Source organism: Pomacea canaliculata, linkage group LG13 (assembly GCF_003073045.1).
Source record: "Pomacea canaliculata isolate SZHN2017 linkage group LG13, ASM307304v1, whole genome shotgun sequence".
In the NCBI taxonomy this organism is placed as follows: Eukaryota; Metazoa; Mollusca; class Gastropoda; order Architaenioglossa; family Ampullariidae; genus Pomacea; species Pomacea canaliculata.
In genome coordinates this window covers 11,609,957-11,629,141 of record NC_037602.1, presented here as the reverse complement: position 1 = coordinate 11,629,141, position 19,185 = coordinate 11,609,957, and the positions used below count along the sequence as shown (strand labels likewise).

Genomic DNA, 19,185 nt, shown 5'->3' with positions numbered 1-19,185 from the left:
TTTTTTAATTAATGGAAAGAAAAGCTACATCTTATGCTCAGATGAAAGAATTAAAAGACCTCAGGCATCTAACAAAGAACCAGCAAAACCTACTCACAGCTCAATAAATTACAGAGATTTCATTTAAGTTTCACCTGGACTGCGAGCTTTATTTATAGGCAGATGAAACAAAAATCAGTGAAGCAGCCTGAGCTAGCAAGGATTGTGTCGCGTAACCGTGTAATTAACAGCGACATTTCCACACAGAAACATCCACAGTTATGTAAGTGGAGTCTTCACATCGAGCAGACGACAACCGCAAAGAAGGCCACGCGGTGTGTGTGTACAAAGCCATGTGTTGGAAATTAAGTCACATGAGCAGGTGGTCAATCACAAGGCTTGGGTAAGGTCCCTACAAAATATCGTTTTAGGAAAAGTAAATTCACGGCTAGGGTACAACAGCCCCCACCTTCCCCTCTCTCTCGCCATGTGAGGAGCTCCACCTCTTTCCTTGAATAATAAATCGTTTAAAAGTCACACCAAAGAGCATAAAGCCTCACATTATGTTCTGTGCATTATAGTAAAACTGTTTAATGTCACCACAGTGACATGAAATTCCATGAAATTCCACTTGCATTCACTCTCATACTCGTGCACTTGTCTGTAAAATATTTTCTGGTGTACTTGCTACTGTTTTTCTACTTGATGCGCAGTATCTTTTTCCCCTTCCAGGATGGTGTATTGGTATTTACAACTTGATCTTTTCCTCGCACAAATAGCACATCTAATCTCTGTCAAATAAATGAGAAATACTGTGACCAAAGAGGATACGAAATTGTGTAAGTAGCCAGCAAGGGCCTTGTTATTTATCCCAAATGCTTAGACGGAAAATACAAGAAAATACTTATTATGTCAAAGAGTGTGCGAGAGCAACGTCGAATGACAGAGGGACAGCATGGAAGTGATAGTGCAATGAGACAGCAAGACAGTGAGGTAAAAATTAGAGCTAGACAGGACTAGACTATCTGTTCGGAGGGAGTGTCGATGCCTTGCTGTATGTTTGAGGTATATATTGAGAAAGTAATCTTCTGAAGTCGCTTAAGTCGGGTCCTTAGGAAAGGCTGATGCAAATCCAGCAGGTTGAGAATAATATCACGAGGTTGTCATAAAAATTGACGAAAAGTAATGTTCTGACACCTAATAAAATTGTTAAATGGTCATAGTTATTCATAGCTGGCCACTAAGAGAGACAACTCTTTATTAAAACGTTCCTGAGTGACGAGGAGTAGTCTCCCATCTATCATTACTGTTACATTTATGTATACAGTGTACATACCGTGCATCCCCGAGTGTTTCTGAATTATCTCAGGCCTCTATATACAGATCATCGGTCTATAAGGTACCACTCAAACCACACAACAAATTCGCTCAACAAAATGTTTCAACACTATGCCGTGACTTTTGATACATAGTGCTGACTGTTCACACTGTGCTGTGACTGTTCATGAACCTCCTGAAAAAAATCTGTGGCAAGAACTCAACGTCTGGAAAATACGACAGTCACGCTGAATAGTTAGTTCTTTGTAATGTACCAACGGCATTTCAGTGGGAAGCAACAATTCTTTAAATGAGAAAGAGCAGATATTTTGAAATACTCCCTGTGCATCCATATTATATGCACACCAAAATGCAAACTGGATAGTGTGACAAATCATCCCGCTCTGCGTAAATATACAAGGGAAGAAACTGTTGTCTTCTTAGAAGATTGTTTTACTATGAATTATTTCCCTTCAAGATATAATTTTTTTAAAAAAATAGTTAACACAGTGCGGTGGCTTTTCATACATAGTGCTGACTGTTCACACTGTGCTGTGACTGTTCATGAACCTCCTGAAAAAAAATCTGTGCAACTCTTTGGCTCGATTGCCTAGCTTTGCTCGATTCGCTACGCCTATGCAACGCTTCTCAGTCCGTCTACGTCTGTGATCCGTGGTAAATGAGACTGTCGCGAAACCGGAAAATCTCATATAATTGTGCTGCCAAGTTTAAAAGCTTTTTTCATACATAATTTATATCTTTCTACCTTATCTACAGATACTAAATATTTAGTTCGTATTATAAGTAGCATCATCTACACATAGGCATAAGTTGCAAACAGCTCAAATTCTCAAATATACTTACCAATTTCTCATGAGGTAGATTTTGTCTCTTGGCTGTAACAACAAATTGTGTAGTCGCCTTGTGAACTGCTAGTATTTCAGTTAAATATATTGATTCAAGTAATACTGGATTACGTTAGGTGCAAAAATCAGGATTTAACCGTAAGTGAGCAATGATCAATTTTATTCTTAAAATGAACTTTATAATTTTTATGATAAATAAAAAGACGCTATTTGCCTAGGTTTCGCGGCAGATATGCTCTCTCCTCATAGGTATCATCACATAAGCCCTCTGCTTCCAGTGTCAGCAGTGTGCCACATGCTCTTAATTAATATATTTGTACCACCAAGTCTTCTATTGTCAATATTAAATATCTGTTATGTAATATACAGAATATTGTCCATAGAGGAAGACTTCATTGGCTATAGCTTTTTGCTTTGGAGTATGTTTAAAGGGATACTTAACCATGTATTCTGACTTATAATCAACATTAAGGAGCTTTTCATGCCTTGCTACTCATAGAACTGGGTACACACATTCAGTTCATGTATTTGTGGTTTGATTTTTATTGTGTTTTGTAGTTATAAATTGCCGCTTTTGAGTAGTTTAGCATAGTTATGTATAGTGCATCATATATTAATATTATCTTTATAAGTAAACATTTATAGTGATTATTTATCGGAAAGTTTTCTGTGCTTAGGATTGAGGACGTCACACTATGCAGCATGGAAATGGAAAATGTTAATGGAAATTGTTCAGTACCAGCTCAGGACAAGTGTTCAGTCAACAGTTGCTCCCAATCCAGTTCTACACTGCCAAATGAGGAAAGGATGAGTGATTGTATGGACGAGTGTTCAACTCATGAAGTTTGGTGTAGGTGCCAGAGTAGTATCCCACATGATTTAAAACAGAACTTTCAATGCATGGAGAAAGGTGTTTCTGAATTTGAACAGCAGCCACATCATTCACCAAAAGATTTTCATGATCATCAACCCAAAAAGAAGTTAAAATTGCCACAAGGTGACAACTGTTTAAATACAGCATCTGATGCTGACAGTAAGGATAGCTGGGAGGATATTCCATCAGCTGAAAACTGCATTGGTGTCAGGTTCAAAAGTGTCAAGAAGCAAAATACTTCAATCTTAAAATATAAAAAATGTAGGAATCTTTTTGGGAAAAGTGCCTTACAAACAAATAGTAAAACACGCACAGGAAAAAAGTTTCCCAGATGTCAGACACAAAGCAGCGCTGATGAATTTGATCAGAAGTAAGTCCTCTCTTGATCCTGTTTTTCTGTCCAATCTGAAGTCTTTTTTGGTATGAGTTTTTTTCCCTGAAGTTTCTGTGTGTGTTTGTGTGGGCGTGTGCGTATTTGTGAGATAGAGAGACTAAATACTAAATAAAAGCATTTTTTACAGACTGTTAAATGTAAAAGTTTTTTCTATATAACTAGAAAAGAGTCTAGATGTGCAACATCTGCACCAGAGGCAGCACCCAAAAAAGGTCTACTTTGTCATGAGAGGTGTGACTGTGATCCAGACAACACACTGTCTGATGGTGAGCTCTACATTGATGAGTCAGATGGAACAGAAAAACACATCTACATCGACAGATCTGTTGATAAGACCATTGAACAGAATGCTGCAAAAAATAATCTCACGACCAGCAATGTCAAGAGCATTTTACGGGTCTGTATTATGAACCAGCACATCCAGATGTTTTCCACCAAAATTTAAAAGTCATTTTGCTTTTGCAGAAAGGTGTTAATAGAGTACGGTGATTGGGGAAACTTGTTTATGTGCCAGGGCCTCATAAAATGCTGTTTTGTAAATCTAGGTGATTGTTCACGTGATGACAATTTATAAAAGTATCCCTAAGCCCAGTTTTTTTTTTAGAGGATGGAGTGTTCTACTATCTGTTAAAATAATATGTGATTGCTCTTCGTGTATGTGAAGGTGCTTGGAATGACTTCATTCACCATAAAGAACGCATGTAGGCATGAGAGAGAGAGTAAAATTAAGTCTGCAAGAAGGCATTTCACTGATTATAAACTTGTGATATTTCATGTGATGGTTTTAGTCACTAATCACCCATGAGCTTGTACAAACCATGCTGAAAAACACACTGGAGAGTTCAACTGTAAAGCAGGCTGGGACAGTATATGAGCCGAAACTGACAAGGTCCAAGATGAAGGAAGTGCTGGAAAAGGGCAGCGTATGTGGTTCATTATTTCTAATATTAACTACTTCTATCAAATACATAAGTGATATCAGCCACTTGTTATTTTGTATTTCTGAACGCTCAGGTTGCTAACAATTCTGTTTTAAGCCTAAATTCTTTTTATTTATAAAGTTCACAATTTCTGGCAAGTTTTATCTTTTTTTTAACAACTGCTGAGTTCTGTACCTAGATGTTGGGATTAACTAGCAGTTGTATGTGTTTATGCTTAAAGCCAATTGATAGAGAAAGCATTTACACACAGATTGTTGTAGGTCAGGCCAAAGAAAAATGTGACAGAAGTTAATAGTATGAATCCTTTTTCTTGGCATTAGGAAGCTTGTCTGTGGCCTGTCTCTCCAGCAAAATTAGGCCAATCTTCAACTTCAGGTCCTAGCATTCTTGATGTTGACTTCAGTGATGAGGAAGATGAAGAAGATGATGAATACAAGCCTGATAAAGACATTGAGGTGTGTGTTAAGTAAGAAAAAGAGAGAATAAGAGTGAGTGGTATGTTTTGAATACATGGGTGTGTGTGCATTTATAAATAGATGGGTGTGTATGGTTTTCGGACTACATGGGTTGGGTTTTTTTTTTTCCTTTTTCAACACGTTTGCCCCCTTCTCAATGTCAGAACATATCAACTTATCATGTTTATATTGCATGGTAGAGATGTGGATTTGGATTAGTATTGTGTGGGTGCTAGTCTTCCATGTTTGTCACTTTTTCAGGAATTTGAAACTGATGATGAGAGTGTTATTTCATCGCAAGCAAGTGAGTTTGGTTCCCCTGTCTGTTCAACACCTCATCGACCTGTAACACCACTATCTGTGTCAGACACGAGCTGCTCTAAGACTCCTATTCCTGCGAGTTGTGCACAGGTATTTCTGAGTTGTGCCCTGTATGTGTGTGTGTGGAATTGACTTTAATAAGTATAAGATAGTTTAATCTGCCACTGTCAGATTCCTACACTGACACTGATAAGGTCACCATTTCCAGGCTTAGGAAATCTGTTTTATGTTGATTATTTAGATCTGAGTTGTTATTACAATACAAATTAGTCTGTATTGCGTGCATAACATAGCACCTTTGTCATGTGTTTGCATGCTCATTCAACTGCCTTTTTTTAACCCTTTGAACACCTCTACACACCAACTAGCATTTATGTTTTTTCTTGTCAAACATTGGATTATTGTGATAATATTTTTGTTATGAGTTTAAGGGATTTATAGCTGCAAATCTTTCTGTTAGTGTATAGGCTTTATAGTTTTGCCACACAATAGCCTAGTACATCAGTGAATTTTAGAGAAAATTTCAAAATGATTTGGTTAGTCAAAGAAAAGTGAAATGAGATGGAATTAAAAATTAATAGCTTGGCAGATTTATTTTTAGATACCAGTTAATACCACTGGTGGTGAAAAGTAGTAAGGAAGAAATATGATTTAATCAACTGAGCTTTTTTGTCTCTTTGTTTTACATAATTCTGTGTTCTGTTTGTAACTGAGGGATTTGAATTTTCTGGGGCTCAGTCCATTACAAGCTCTGGTTATATTTTTAGATGTTTGTCTAATATTTCATTTTTGTCAGCATTATGCCCTAATGTAGATAATGCTAATCTTGTCAGACTTACATGGCTTGTTGAGTGGTTAGAAAGATGTTTTAACTGCATTGCTATATCAAGGCAGGATTTTACTTGGCTCAAGGAAGTCTTTTTGCATCTGACTAAGATTTTATTTTTGGTGACCAAAAAAATTGTTTTAAGCAGTACACTTGGTAAACATTTGTTGAAAAGCTTCTGAACTAACTGATACAAGATTCTTAATTCAATATTAGTAATAAGAAACACATTTTGTGAAATATATTGAAATTGATTTGAAGATAATGTACAGAAAATATAGCATATAATATTTAACCTTTTTTACATAGATTTTCATTCCCTCTTTATGATGAGGAAAGTAAACAGAATGCATTTTGAAAGGTCATTTCAGAGCACAAAACTGTAACAGAAATGATGGTGAAGAGATGTTTACTATTTACCAGAAAATGAGAAAATATATCTACTTTGTTCACAAAGGCCCATTGACAGTCTGATGGGTCCCCCATCCGATCTTCCTGCCAGGCAATTTGTCCGTCATGCTCTACAGTTCAGTTCAGAAGACCTTGAGAAGGCTTCAGAGACCACACAGGTAGCAAGAAATTTATCATTGATTTCAAGATAGATCCTGCTGATCAAAGTGTTAAATGGTATAATGAGTGGATGTGTATATAATCACTATTTATCAGAGGCAGGGATCAAAGTTTCCTTTCCACTAAATGTCACTATGTTAGGGCTACCTTTTATTTAAAAAGATCTGTTACTGAGTAAAACAGGCAGGGAACTTACTTTATTGTCCACTTTTGTATAACTGCTGAAGCTAGTATAATATGTAATCTTGCTTAACCTTGATGTCAGACTTTGCAGCTGTAGTTATTATAAAATACATTCAGATATATGCAAATGGATGGATGAGAATGTGCTCACCTAAGTGTCTGTAGTTTTGATTAATAGTTACTTTAGGATAGCAGCTTGCTGCATGATATGTAAAGAAGTATAGTGTATTCAAACACCTACACTTACAAACCTACACCAGAGACAGCTATAATGAACACAAAATTTTAAAAGCATTTCTTAAAACTGTAAAATATTTTTACAGCTAGATATTCAGAGGAAGGAACGCTCATCATAAATATCAATATTATTATCAATAACAGTAGTAACATGGAATGCTTCATTTTTCCACAAATCATTGATAAAACAGGTGGGAGAATTGACCTCTTTCTGAACTCAACTAATCCAGAATTATTTCCAGCATTGTTAGGTTGATATCTAAATTTGTCACTTAGTCTTTAATTTTATACTAATGTCAAAGTGACTGGATGTAAAATTCAGTCTACTTTGTAAGTTTGCTTCTTGCAGTGTTTTCAAATATTTCAGTCAAGCTTTTATGTTAAAGTGACAACAGGGATTACACTAATTTATATTTTTTGTATGGTTGTAAGAACATGTTGAGATCTGGGTTAAATTGTTAGAAGATGAGGTGATGTGTCTGAATATGACTAGGCTATGAACTGCTTGACTGAATAGAGCTAAGTTTTGTTTGAATCTAACCATGTTACAAAGACAACTGGTGTTGATGTTGCTAGGAGACCAATAGGGATGTCATTGCTGAGCGGACTCGATCCAAGCACCCTCTGACAACAACATCCTTGTATGACATCGAGGAAGCATTTGTGGCCCCTGACATCACACCTGATATGTATGACACACACTGTGATGATTCAGATTGGCAGGAATTTCTGAGAGGTCTTCACAAATATACAGGTAGAAGTTATTACTGTACTAAACAGGGAAGAAGTAATTGAACATACTGGTTTCTCCTCTCTTCTTCTAATATCTTAAGTCCAAACAAGTTTATTGATAACACTCGAGGGGCATTGAGAACAAATTTTATTTTACACAGTAATGCAGTACACAAAGAATGTACATTACATCTTGAGAACTATTTAAATATTTCCTATGTAACCAACATTAACCTTAATTCTTATTTTCCTTATTCACTGATAGGTTGATAATAATTCTTATAAATTTTATTAGGTTCGTTAAAATATTTTTACACAGCCGAATAAATATTTAAAGTTATACGAGTTGAGATTATTCCAGTAGAATTGGGGAACTAACTTACATCTTTTTGTTTTTAATAAACTTGCATAAAAATATATAGTGGTATGTCCCCTCACTTTAGCGACATTAGCGGGTTTTATCATAAAATAAACATTCTACTTTTAACTGCTATATCTAAGGGCTCTTTAATTCTCCTCATTCTCTGCATTTAAGATAGAAAAGACTGAAACGGCATCGTAACTGGTTTAACTGACAGACTTTAGGTTGAGGTTGTGGTGGTGGCTTTTTTTAACAGCAAAATATTAATGTTTTAATAAAAAGGTTTGTGGCTAAAATGACTTTTCAGTTCAAGTAGAATATTTATAAATGACCCCTAAAACTATATGAACAAAGCGAGCGGTAATGTTATACAGCAGAGAGCGCTCATAATGTTTTTTGAGCAAATAATTTGAACTGGCATGCATTGTTACATGCAGTTTCAGAGTTAATCCTTCTATATATTGCATTGCAGCTAGTCAGGATGTGCAGAATGAGTCTGCTGAGATTGTGGATGATGAGCAAAATGACCCAGAATTTAATTATTTGGCTGAAGCAGAGACAGAAGAGTTGGAGAAAGATGACTTCCGCTTTGACAAGCCATTCCGAATACCTCGTAAGTTATACAGAATTTGATTTCAGTTGATTATAATTATGAAATTTACAGGTTAGGTTTATATCACCTATATCTACCGACATGTGCAAAAAACGTAAACCATTCAGGTGGGTCTTTAAAGCTAGGGTAAAATGTTACGGCTTATGGTCTGAAATTTATAATAGTCAACTAAGATTATTTTATGTTTTAAGTAGTGTTCAAAAGTTTTTATGTGACTAAAAGGTTTTAGGGATATATTTACTGTTACTTTTTATATTTACAGTTACTACCTTTTTGGAATAGATAACAATACAAAAGCATTATTACACAAACTGACATATTGTTATATGTGCAGGTAAGGAATTAAATGAATTGATTGATGAACTTGATGAACTCTTCAATGATGAAGATCGAACTCTGATTGGACTTCGCACAAACCTTGCCACTGTGCAAGAAAATGTGGCTCTTATAGCATCTAAGAAGACAGGCCAGACAAGGTAACGAGCAGCTATAAACAGGAAATTTAGTGAGAGCTTGCTCAATTCTTCAGTCAGACCAAACATAAACCAACAGCTATGACAATTTCTAATAATAAAATATTCAGGGATAAGAAAAAGACAAAGAGTGTTTTTCATGAACTTTACCAGATGTTTCAGCTATTAGGAGCTACAACTGTTTTTTAACCAATTTCTGTCCTGGTTAGTGGAATTGTGGTCCTGACTAGGGGCTCAATTGTAAAAGGAGCTCACCAATGTCATTTGATTCAGGGAATGGAACTACAGTGGAACCTCGGTTAGCAAACGCCTCGGATAGCGAATATTTCGTATAACGAACAAAAATTTCGTTAAAAATTTTTCTCGGAGAGCGAACAAAATTTCAGATAACAAACAGCCACGGGAACCACATGTGACCGACCAGCATGTCATCATTCGCGCTCGAGACACAGTTACGATCGGTCGTTCCTTATCTGTGCACATCCTTCTTATTTAGTGATTTTTTGTGCTTTATTTTAATAAGTTAATCCAAGTTCAGTGATTAAAGAAATGTGTGCGAAGTGGGGTGAATTGCAAATGTTTGTAGAAAAGTCTTTCCCTAACAGTGCGATAGGCAATAGGAGTCTAAACATGTTCAATGATAGTGTGATGTTGTATTACTGAGTGTTTGTGTGGTTTGATTTCTGAATCTGTTTATGAGATATCTATGGTGTAGAAGCAGATTTTACACTGTCCCATCATGACATGTTTCACTGTATAGTGTGACATTAGTGTGCCATTTAGACCTTAACAGTTGTTGATTGTAAGGGAGATTTTATAATGGGTGCTTGCAGAGAGATTGCACCTCGTGTGCAGTTGGAACATATATCTATCACAGAGGACCAGGTGTTACAAATCCAAGAACAGATGAGAAAGGTTTGGCACAAACAGTTTTGTCTTTATTATCAGTTAGAGTGTTTTTCCTGTTGGAGGTGAGATACTTTGTAGGGGGAGGGGGGGTAATGAAAGATAATTTGATTAAATTTGGTATTCTTCCATGAGCTTGAGATTATTTGCATGTGTAAGAACTATGAGTCAAACATGAAGCGAAATTTTCTTTGTTCATAAAGAAACCCCTCAGAATGTGTTATGGTATGCATTTTTGTTAGTCTGCTGTTGGTCGTGTAAATAAATCAGTGTTTTTTATTAATACCAGTATGTGGTATTTAGTATAATTTTTGTTTTGCAGCATGTGCAGTTGACTTGTCAGATGTATGTCCTGGCCTGTGGCAGGCAGGAGTACAGCAAGATTGCTGACACCTGTATTATGTTGCTGGTAGGTTTGAGATAGATGACTAAATATAACCAGTTTATATTAATAGTATTAAGTTTTAGCAATAATGCAGGAGATGCTCTATGAAAAAAGTTATGGAAAACCCCAGACATGTTAAGTAACCAATAACAAATCCTATAAATTGGTTGACAGTTTTGTCATTTGGATTTCCTTAGGAAATAACATTAAACATATTGTATTGTCAAACCTGTCATTATCAGTATTCCATGTGTTTATCTCAATTCACTATTCAGTCACCTGTGTTTTTGTCTCTCCAGGGTGAATTGGATTTCTTTCGAAGTGTTTCTTCTGCAGCTGATAAATCTTCCTATAATGTCTGCAACTTGAGTCAGGCTGTTACTATCACCAAACAGGACATTGATTGGGTGGCTGCAAGGAAAAAATAGATGAAAAAAACCTGGACTCAAACATGCCCTCTTCAGATGATTTGAACTACAGCATGGCTTCAAGTAGTAGTGTTTATGATAGGGACAGAGATCATCCCTCCAGCTGCTTGTCTCCATCATCCATGCTGTCAGTGCAGACACACAAACATCAGGAAATCAAGTCAGCTGTTCTTTCTAGTCAATCAAGAGGTAAATTGGAAGTCATTGGCTATTTGGTCTTGCTGTCTTTGTTTTCCTTTTTTTAAGCAACGTCTTTTTTTCTCCTTTTGCTTAGTTTGTTGGATTACTTATACTGGCTAGTTTAACTAATTTTTGCTTAGCTTTCCTTATACTGGTTAGTTTTAACTAAATTTTATTTAATTGGACTTACTATAGTTAAAAGAGCGCACTACAGCCAGAACAGGGATGGCAGTGATTGCTATTTCTTGTAATTGTCAGTGATTGTTTTTTTTTTTCTTGCTGACTGTATGCTGAGACCAACGCGAAGTTCTCTGCTAATCTTGGCAAGCAATTGACAGACTTCCACTTCAAACAAATCTTGGCTCTCAGTAGATTGAAACTTTTGTCTGAACGGCCTACAGCCTGCTCACCACTTGTCTTGCTCTTTCAATATACCTGCCCAGGCTCATGTCAGCAAGATTCAATTCCAAAGGAAGGAAGATCACCATCATCCAATGGAATGCACCAACAAATGCAGCAGATGAAGAGGAAAAAGAAGACTTCTACCCTGCAGTCTCTGCTTGACCGCACACCTAGAAGAGACCTGAAGATCGTTATGGGAGACCTAAATGCCAAGGTGGAGATGATAGCACCAACGGGGTACTTATCATGGGAAGACATAGCATTGGCACCTGCAATGAAAACGGGGAGCTCTTCACAGACTTATGCACTTTCAATGACTACGTCATAGTTGGCACTGTGTTCCCACACAAAAATATACACAAGACAACTTGGACTTTCCCCGATGGCCAGATGGAAAACCAGATTGACCATATAACAGTTGCTCGAAAATGGAGGAGGAGTCTTCAAGATGTCTGAGTGAGAAGAGATGCAGATGTTGCTTCAGACCACCAGCTCCTAGTAGCAGTCTTCAAGATTAAGCTGAAGTCCTTCATTGATCCAGCAGGCACACCACACCACAAGTTTAATACTCAGTTCCTCAAAAACAAGGAAACAAGGGAAATTTATAACTGTGAAGTCAAAAATAAGTACGAGACCCTTTCAGGACTGACAGAAAAATCAGTGGAAGAACAGTGGTCAACACAGAAGAACATTTGGAAGACAACCTGTACAAATGGGAAGAGGGAAAGAAACAAGAAATGGATGACTCCAGAGACCCGGGCAAAGATTGAATCAAGAAAGGGACTGAAACAGAAGCTCAACCAGTGTCAAGACCAGCAAGAGAAGGAAGGTCAGAGCTGAATATTGGGAAGCCAACCGCCAAGTGAAGAGGTCTTTCAAGGAGGAAGAGAGGTGCTTCACCCATGAACTGGAAGCAAGACAGAGACAGCTATACAGGGAAACATGAAATGACGAAATAACACGAACTCTGTCAGGCAGGAGCATCAGCCCAAACCAGCTGATACCTTTGCCAGGCAGGCACTTGACTGTAACCCTCAGGGGAAGAGGAGAGTTGGGAGACCACGCAGACTTGGAAAAGAACAGTAGAGAGCGAGGCAAAGGACGTCGGAACCACATGGGCCTAATTGAGGGGGACTGCTCAAAACCGGGTCTGCTGGCGAGGTGTTCTTGCGGCCCTATGCTCCTCGAGGAGTAATAAGGAGTAAACTAAAGTTCATCTGACTAGTACATGATTTTGTTATATCCTTGGTCATACTTCAGTGCCGTGTATTTGTCTGTATTATTGAGTAATGTGAAATAGAGAATGTGCTAGTATTATAGGAGCAAGAATGTATGTTTTCTTATTTTTAATGAAAATTTTAAACGAAAATCAAACTGTAAAAAATTGCCATTATTACTTGTTCTAGAGTGGTAACCAAACAAATAAAATCAGCTTACCAACCAAATAAAAAGTAATTTTTTGTTGACGTATTTTCAGTGCCGAATCACAAACCTCTGCTCTTAAAACAAAAAGAAATCCTTTGGAATAGTCCTGTGTTCATGTACCCTGAGCTGCTTCCCAAGACTGCACTTCTTCCACAAAGTGAATGTGAGAGGAATTGTAAGTCACCCTTCACCAGGTCTGAGGATATGTAAGTAGGGTGCTTCTATTTTCTCTTTTATACATTTTTTGGCTGCTTATTCTTTATTTTGTCATGATCTCACTGTTACATCATGAATGTCTATTCTTACAGCACCAGTGTCACAAACCAGTAAAAAATGTTACATAGTCAAGAGATTTCTTATTAAATTATATTCTTGGATGATATATTGGTCTTCTGGCTCATCCTCTCAATGGTCCATGAAGTCTAGCAATTGATTGTTGTCCAAGAAACTGTCCATGACCAGTTCATCGGTGTGTGTGGCTCTATAATGGCAAAACAAATAGTCCTATAACAGGTGCCACATGCAGATGCTGTATGAGGCCGGGATTAAATGATAATGATCTTAAAAAGAAGAGGCCTATTGATATTTTGAGAATTAGTATCTTGTAATACAATTAACCCTTATATGTTGGGGGAAAATGCACTTTTATGAGTCTTTAAATATTCTAAACTCTTTATAACTTTCTCATTAGACCTGCCTGTTGTAAAGAAAGAAATATAATTTAGTGTGTCTCTTACAAATCCTGCCATTGACTGAAATAAAAATGACATTGCATTCCCAAGAAGACCAAGAATGTTCTGCTAAATGGATGCTTCTAGCTAATTGTAATGTTTACATCAACCACCTGTTATTCTTGTGTTGCATGCAGACTGCTTGTGTTGGGACTTGATCAGTTCAAACACACAAAAAAGCCATGCAGTTACATCCAACAACTGTTGATGCCATGCAAGTCTGCTCATCAGATGATGGGCCACATAAAATACCTTTCAAGCACCCGCAGCAGTAGGAACAATGTCATATGGGTATGGAGCACTTAACTTTAAGCTATCCAAAAGCACATTTATTGTCTTAAGAAGTGAACTTTAGCACTTTCCCACCTACTCCCTCCCCAAAACATTTGATAAATGAGAAAATCTAGTGACAGTGTTTGAGATTTGCCATAGCTACTTATATATCATAAACCTTAATTGAAATATTTTGTCCTTTGACCTGAATACATTTGATAATCTGAATCCCTAATCTTAATGATCTGGTATAATTTGTTTTGTTATTTCTTGAACTTTACCCTATGATATGAGCATAGCAGTCTGCTACAAGGGATAACATTGGTCTTAGAATTCCTTCTACCAACTCAAAGCAAGGTGTAGCCTACTTGGCCAGTGACCTCCCCTGAGCTTGTTGTACTCACCCAGAATACTTTTAAAAGGCATCTTTGTCTGCTGATGACCAATTATATTGTAAAAAGTAAACTCAGACCATACACAGTCGCTTTTCCCAACCCTTTTGGGTTATTGGGTGACGTGTATTGCAGATGACTCATTCTTGCATGAAGTGCCAATTTTTTGTGTGAGGCAGAGCACAGGTTCTTCTGCCTGTAAAACAAATTTCCCCAATAAACCCTACTTTGAAAATTTGGAGTCGAACTGACAGCTGGTAACTTCAAATATTGAAATACTGGGGAAATGATTTGTTGGAGAGGCTTCACGACAACATGATCATGTCAAGTTGTATTCATCGCATCATCAACATCATGATTAATATGTTGAATTTTGATTCCATCTCTTAAAATCCACATCTTTGCTTGCAGTACTTTTGCCCTTTGATAACAAAGAAAAATCTGTGAACTTCCCTTCACTTTGAAAATTCTTCCCCGCACTGTCTGGTCATGACCTAAGTTGGTCAGGCCGCTTCGTAACTTGTGTAACAAAGGGTCCACTGGCTACCGGCGAGACAGTTCAAGGCCGGCCATTACGTACGCAGCAGGCGTGGGAGGGGCTACGTAACTTATTTTCGGTAATATTTTTTTTGTGTGTTGCCAAAGGGCTTGGCGGGCCGCTATTTGCCACCCCTGGACAGCGTAACTTGCTTTCATATTTTCTGTGCTTCTGCACCACCCAGCTATTTGCACCCCTGGATTAGATATTTCAGTGAAGTGCCACCACATGTTTACTGCCTTCACTTCAGGGACCAAAAACTTCAAAATAAAATAAGCAAACTTTTTTTTTAAAAAAGAGCACATCTTTATTTGAAAAAGGGTAAAATAATTTTCTCTTAGACTCCAGATTTTCATTAATATATATAACTTAAAATGTAAAAGTATGAGGGGCACTGATGATCAGATTTCTAATAGCCCCTTGCATTTTTTTTTTTTAAGTAAAATTCTTGTATGCTATTGTGTAATGGAACTGAGTGATGGGGGTGTGATGTTGGTGAGGATTAACTTCCTCCCATGCACTCAATAAAACGCAGCACTAATGCCAGCAAAAATGTCGCATCCTTCTTTTCTTTTTCCAAAGCTTGACCAGAAAACCAGCACAGCTTCATCTCCTCTCACGTCAAACGAGTCTTTTGTTATTACAACCATTACATCTGTCATCTCTTCTCAGCTCTATCAATCACCACTGGATTACTGGCCCTCTACAAGTGCATAGAAAAAAAAAACCAAACCAGGGCAAACAGAGCGTTTGGAACAATCGCGCTATGTTGCCAAGTGATGTGTGTGAAAGACAGTAGTTCCATATTTCAGTAGTCTTGGCCACATGAGATAACAGCCTGCTTCATGGTCATTTTGCATTATTTTACCACACTACCCTGGTAGTCAGTGAATTACACCAGGATAGGCGTGAAACACAACTTCAGCTACAGCAGGACACTTTGCTATCCCTCGGTAAGTAAGGAAATAGAGGAATCCTTGATGTATCAGAATTGGTAGTGTCAACACCCAAGTTTAGATACTTTGTAAGAACTAGAATGCAAAGTAGGAAAAAGCTGTTATTCTTGGCACTTAGGCTTTTGCAAAGTCCCTGTTATGCCAACACTCTACCTCATGGGTTTGTGCAGATAAACATACCTGTCATCTGCCAAAAGGCAGTCTTTATGTTGAACCAATGTTTAGTTTATTCCTTGCTGCTGCTTGAGGAGCATAGGGCTTCAAGGTGAACCAAAGGAAAGATGAAAAATCCAGACATTGCCATAAAAGTCTTCATCTCATATTTATATTGGTACATAGTTGATTTTCCAGTATGTTGATGGACATAATGACACTAAGAAGCACAACATGGCGTGTTTCAGTCTTGGACAAGCCAGTTCATTATAATACAGATTTTTTACTGCAGTGTTTAGTGGTGGGATATGGAACTATAGAGTTGCTTTACTTGTATGCTTGTTCCAAACTGGTTAGCAAAGACTGACATATCTTGGTGACTTTTGTTCTTATGAGAGCTATAGGTGGGTCACACTTGACTCTCCTTTGTTGGACTTTGCATACAAAAATTAAGAGCATGTTTAGATCCAATTAATTTTGTAATGGAGTCTTGGTGGAGAGAGCTCTTGCCCTTTTTTGGTGTCCGGGAATCTGCCTCTTTAAAGAAGTGGCAGCCCTGTGGTGACCCAGACAGATGACTAGTCGCCTATTCTCTGTTCTTCTGGAGTCATGTCATTGGGTCTTTGAAGTTTTGATGTAAATTCTCTTTCATTGATACTTATGTAATGACAGGACTTTGACTCCCTCCCTCTTCCTCACTGTCTTGGGAGACTATAGACTATAATTATGTCAATATATAAACAGAATTGGTCATCAGCCAAGAAAGATGTGCTGGGGGAATATTTAATGCTAGAGGGAGATCACTGGCCAGGTCGGCTTTCATTTGAGTTTGTTCTTTGTGTGAGAGAGAGAGAAACTCTGCAGCAAATATTTTCATTGATAGAGTAACTATTGTCATGTCATCAGGTAGAAAAAGAATTTACTTAAAAAGTGTAATTATTTATACATAAATGCATTAAATCATATTAATCAGCAGTGGTAATTATTTTTGTTGTCTCTTTGTTTGTGGTAGCAATACAAGCACGATGGCAAACTTCCAGAACTTCCCCAGAAAGTGGAACACTTTTGTCCCAGCATGTTTAAAGCACCTAAAGATCAGTGCAGTTCTCTTTTGCCATCATGGTGCCAGGTGATAACATTTTTTGCAGACCATAAGTATATAAAACTGCTAATTTTTAAAATTACATTTCCATTGTTTCATTTTCTTCTAATTATTAATGTACAAAGATTGCAGACATTTTTCTGTAATATATTTTCCTAATGTCCTTTGTGCAGGCTATTAATGTATACAGATTGCAAATTTTGTTGTTGTTTTTTTTTTAAATTTATATATTGTTTATCCGCTCAATATGTCCTTCTATGAATAAGCAGAAATTCTTCTGCTATGTTCTATACAGATGTGTGGTGTTTTATAATGGCCTTACTTTAACAGACAAGAAGCTAGCTATGTGATGTTTAGACTACTTTTGCTAGATGCAGAAAGGGTGCTTATTTCAGGCTTGCCTTTGGTCAGGGAGTTTGTGGACCATTTTAGAACAGCAATTGTGATATCTTTACTTGGTATGCGTGTCGTTTGCTAGACTTATCAACAGTATTTAAAGAGACAAATGGAATCTCAGCAAGCAGCAGGACAAATGATGTTATTCAAAGCCAGCTTATCCTCCATTTCATCTGAGGGTAATAACACCAGCTCATCCTCGATGTCTTGTGAGGGTAATAACACCAGAAAGAGGAAGCAGACAGAGGTTTGGATTTACCTTAGCTTCATGTTATCTTCAAGTGGATTAATAAATCTCTTCTTTATATTTCCAGCATATGTGAATGCTACTGGCATTATTTATTGTAATTCTCAAACCAGTGATCTCTAGCAGTGATTTTTTTTAAACTTTTATTTACCTTCAGCACAGATGTTTTGTAAACTTCTTCCTTTTAAAAGTATAAGCTCCTTTGCCAAGGTAGAACATTAATTGAAGTCTGTATCTGTGAAGTGATCAGGAGCATTTCTGAAATTAAACTAAAGCTATCTGAAATATGCATAAGAATTCATTGTCATTTTTATCTCTGGAGGCAGTTTGTATGTGTTTTTGTAACTTTGGCGAAACCACAATAACTTTTTTTAGAGTTGTATGTAGTAGCGTGCTTGGTGTACAGTGTTGTATGAAATGGTGTGCTGGATGCACAGAGAGCTGCATGTAGTAGAGTGCTTGGTGTACAGAGAGAGCTGTATGTAATGGTGTGCTTGCTGCACTAGTAAAAATTGTGTTTTTATTTTTTGCTTAAATTTACTGATTTGCAGGCATATGCAAGTGTATTGTGCTCTTCCATAATTTATACTTCTGTGTGGCAGGTGTTTGGGGACCAGAGCTATTCTGGTAGTTCCGATGGCAGTTCTGACAGTGAACCCAATAGAGGTGTCCAACAGAATGTGTCTAGGAAATATCAGCCTCCAGTCAATCGCCATCAAATCAGACTGAAGCGACATAAGTCCAGGTAGTTTACACAAATTTTAATGAAGACATTGAGGGAGTTGGAAAAATTAATGAAAATTTTGTACTCTGCTTTGTCTATTATTTTTGTTTTTTGTGATGCAATTTATTGTCTTTTATTGGCGTTGGCGGATGGGAAAGGGGCTAGTCGGGGCAGATCCCTAGGATTGATGGGACCACATACCAGCCTCTCCTTTCTCTCTTCTAGCCTAAGTCAGAAGAAGTTTCACATTTATTCATAAGAAACAATGCAGATGAGTTCAGAGGGCTGCATACTGGCAAAAGAGAACTACACTGATCTTTAGGTGCTTTAAACGTGCAGGGACAAAAGTGTTCCGCTTTTACTTTCTTTTAATTTTTGAAACTTGTGCGGGCTCTGTTTGTAGTCACAACATTGACAACCATGTGTTCTTTGGCACATTATTGTTGTTATTATATTTATATGTCATTTTTGTAAAGTGCTTTGAGCCTGCCTTAATTGTAGAGAAGGGAACTATAGAAGTTAGCATTGTTATGAATATTATAGAAAATAATCTCTTTACTGTTTCCACTTGTTTTTGCTTTTAAGAAGAGGCCCTATTTTTTCACATTTCAAGATAAAATTGGTCTCTGCTGATGAAGATGATGAGTTATCTGTTTTCATTCACTTGAATAGCAGTAGCCACAAAGAAATATTACTAGTAATCTGACCATGCAGTCATTATTCTTTTTACAGTTTGTACTCTACACACTTCCTATTCAATTGTTACTTCTAAATTGTGTGTGATTTTTCTAACTATTAATTCAGA

The 19,185-nt window shown here is 37.1% G+C and overlaps 2 protein-coding genes across 3 annotated transcripts in view; both read left to right on the top strand.

Moving 5' to 3' along the window:
- Positions 1–2,174: 2,174 nt before the first annotated feature.
- LOC112554047 (GON-4-like protein) lies at positions 2,175–10,894 on the top strand. Of its 2 annotated transcripts, none has more exons than XR_003097187.1 (8): positions 2,175–2,300; positions 2,840–3,406; positions 3,593–3,827; positions 4,219–4,353; positions 4,692–4,826; positions 5,088–5,237; positions 6,431–6,542; positions 7,540–7,577. XR_003097187.1 is itself a non-coding variant. In XM_025221627.1 (8 exons), the coding sequence occupies exons 2-8, from the start codon at positions 6,447–6,449 to the stop codon at positions 10,859–10,861; spliced, it is 855 nt and encodes a 284-aa protein (XP_025077412.1). In that variant the 5' UTR covers positions 5,101–5,237; positions 6,431–6,446; the 3' UTR covers positions 10,862–10,894. The 2 variants fall into 2 exon arrangements, 1 of the variants encoding a protein (XP_025077412.1); XM_025221627.1 differs by lacking the exons at positions 2,175–2,300; positions 2,840–3,406; positions 3,593–3,827; positions 4,219–4,353; positions 4,692–4,826 and adding exons at positions 8,529–8,669; positions 9,004–9,145; positions 9,976–10,057; positions 10,371–10,457; positions 10,733–10,894 and having other exon boundaries at positions 5,101–5,237; positions 7,540–7,717.
- The window catches only part of LOC112554045 (GON-4-like protein), a 24,999-nt gene continuing 16,662 nt past the window's right edge, over positions 10,849–19,185 (top strand). Inside the window, exons 1-6 of the mRNA XM_025221625.1 lie at positions 10,849–11,050; positions 12,921–13,074; positions 13,737–13,890; positions 16,924–17,040; positions 17,492–17,656; positions 18,259–18,401. Of these exons, the coding sequence (XP_025077410.1) occupies positions 10,885–11,050; positions 12,921–13,074; positions 13,737–13,890; positions 16,924–17,040; positions 17,492–17,656; positions 18,259–18,401 (899 nt within the window). The 5' untranslated portion in view covers positions 10,849–10,884. The remainder of the gene's footprint in view (positions 11,051–12,920; positions 13,075–13,736; positions 13,891–16,923; positions 17,041–17,491; positions 17,657–18,258; positions 18,402–19,185) is intronic.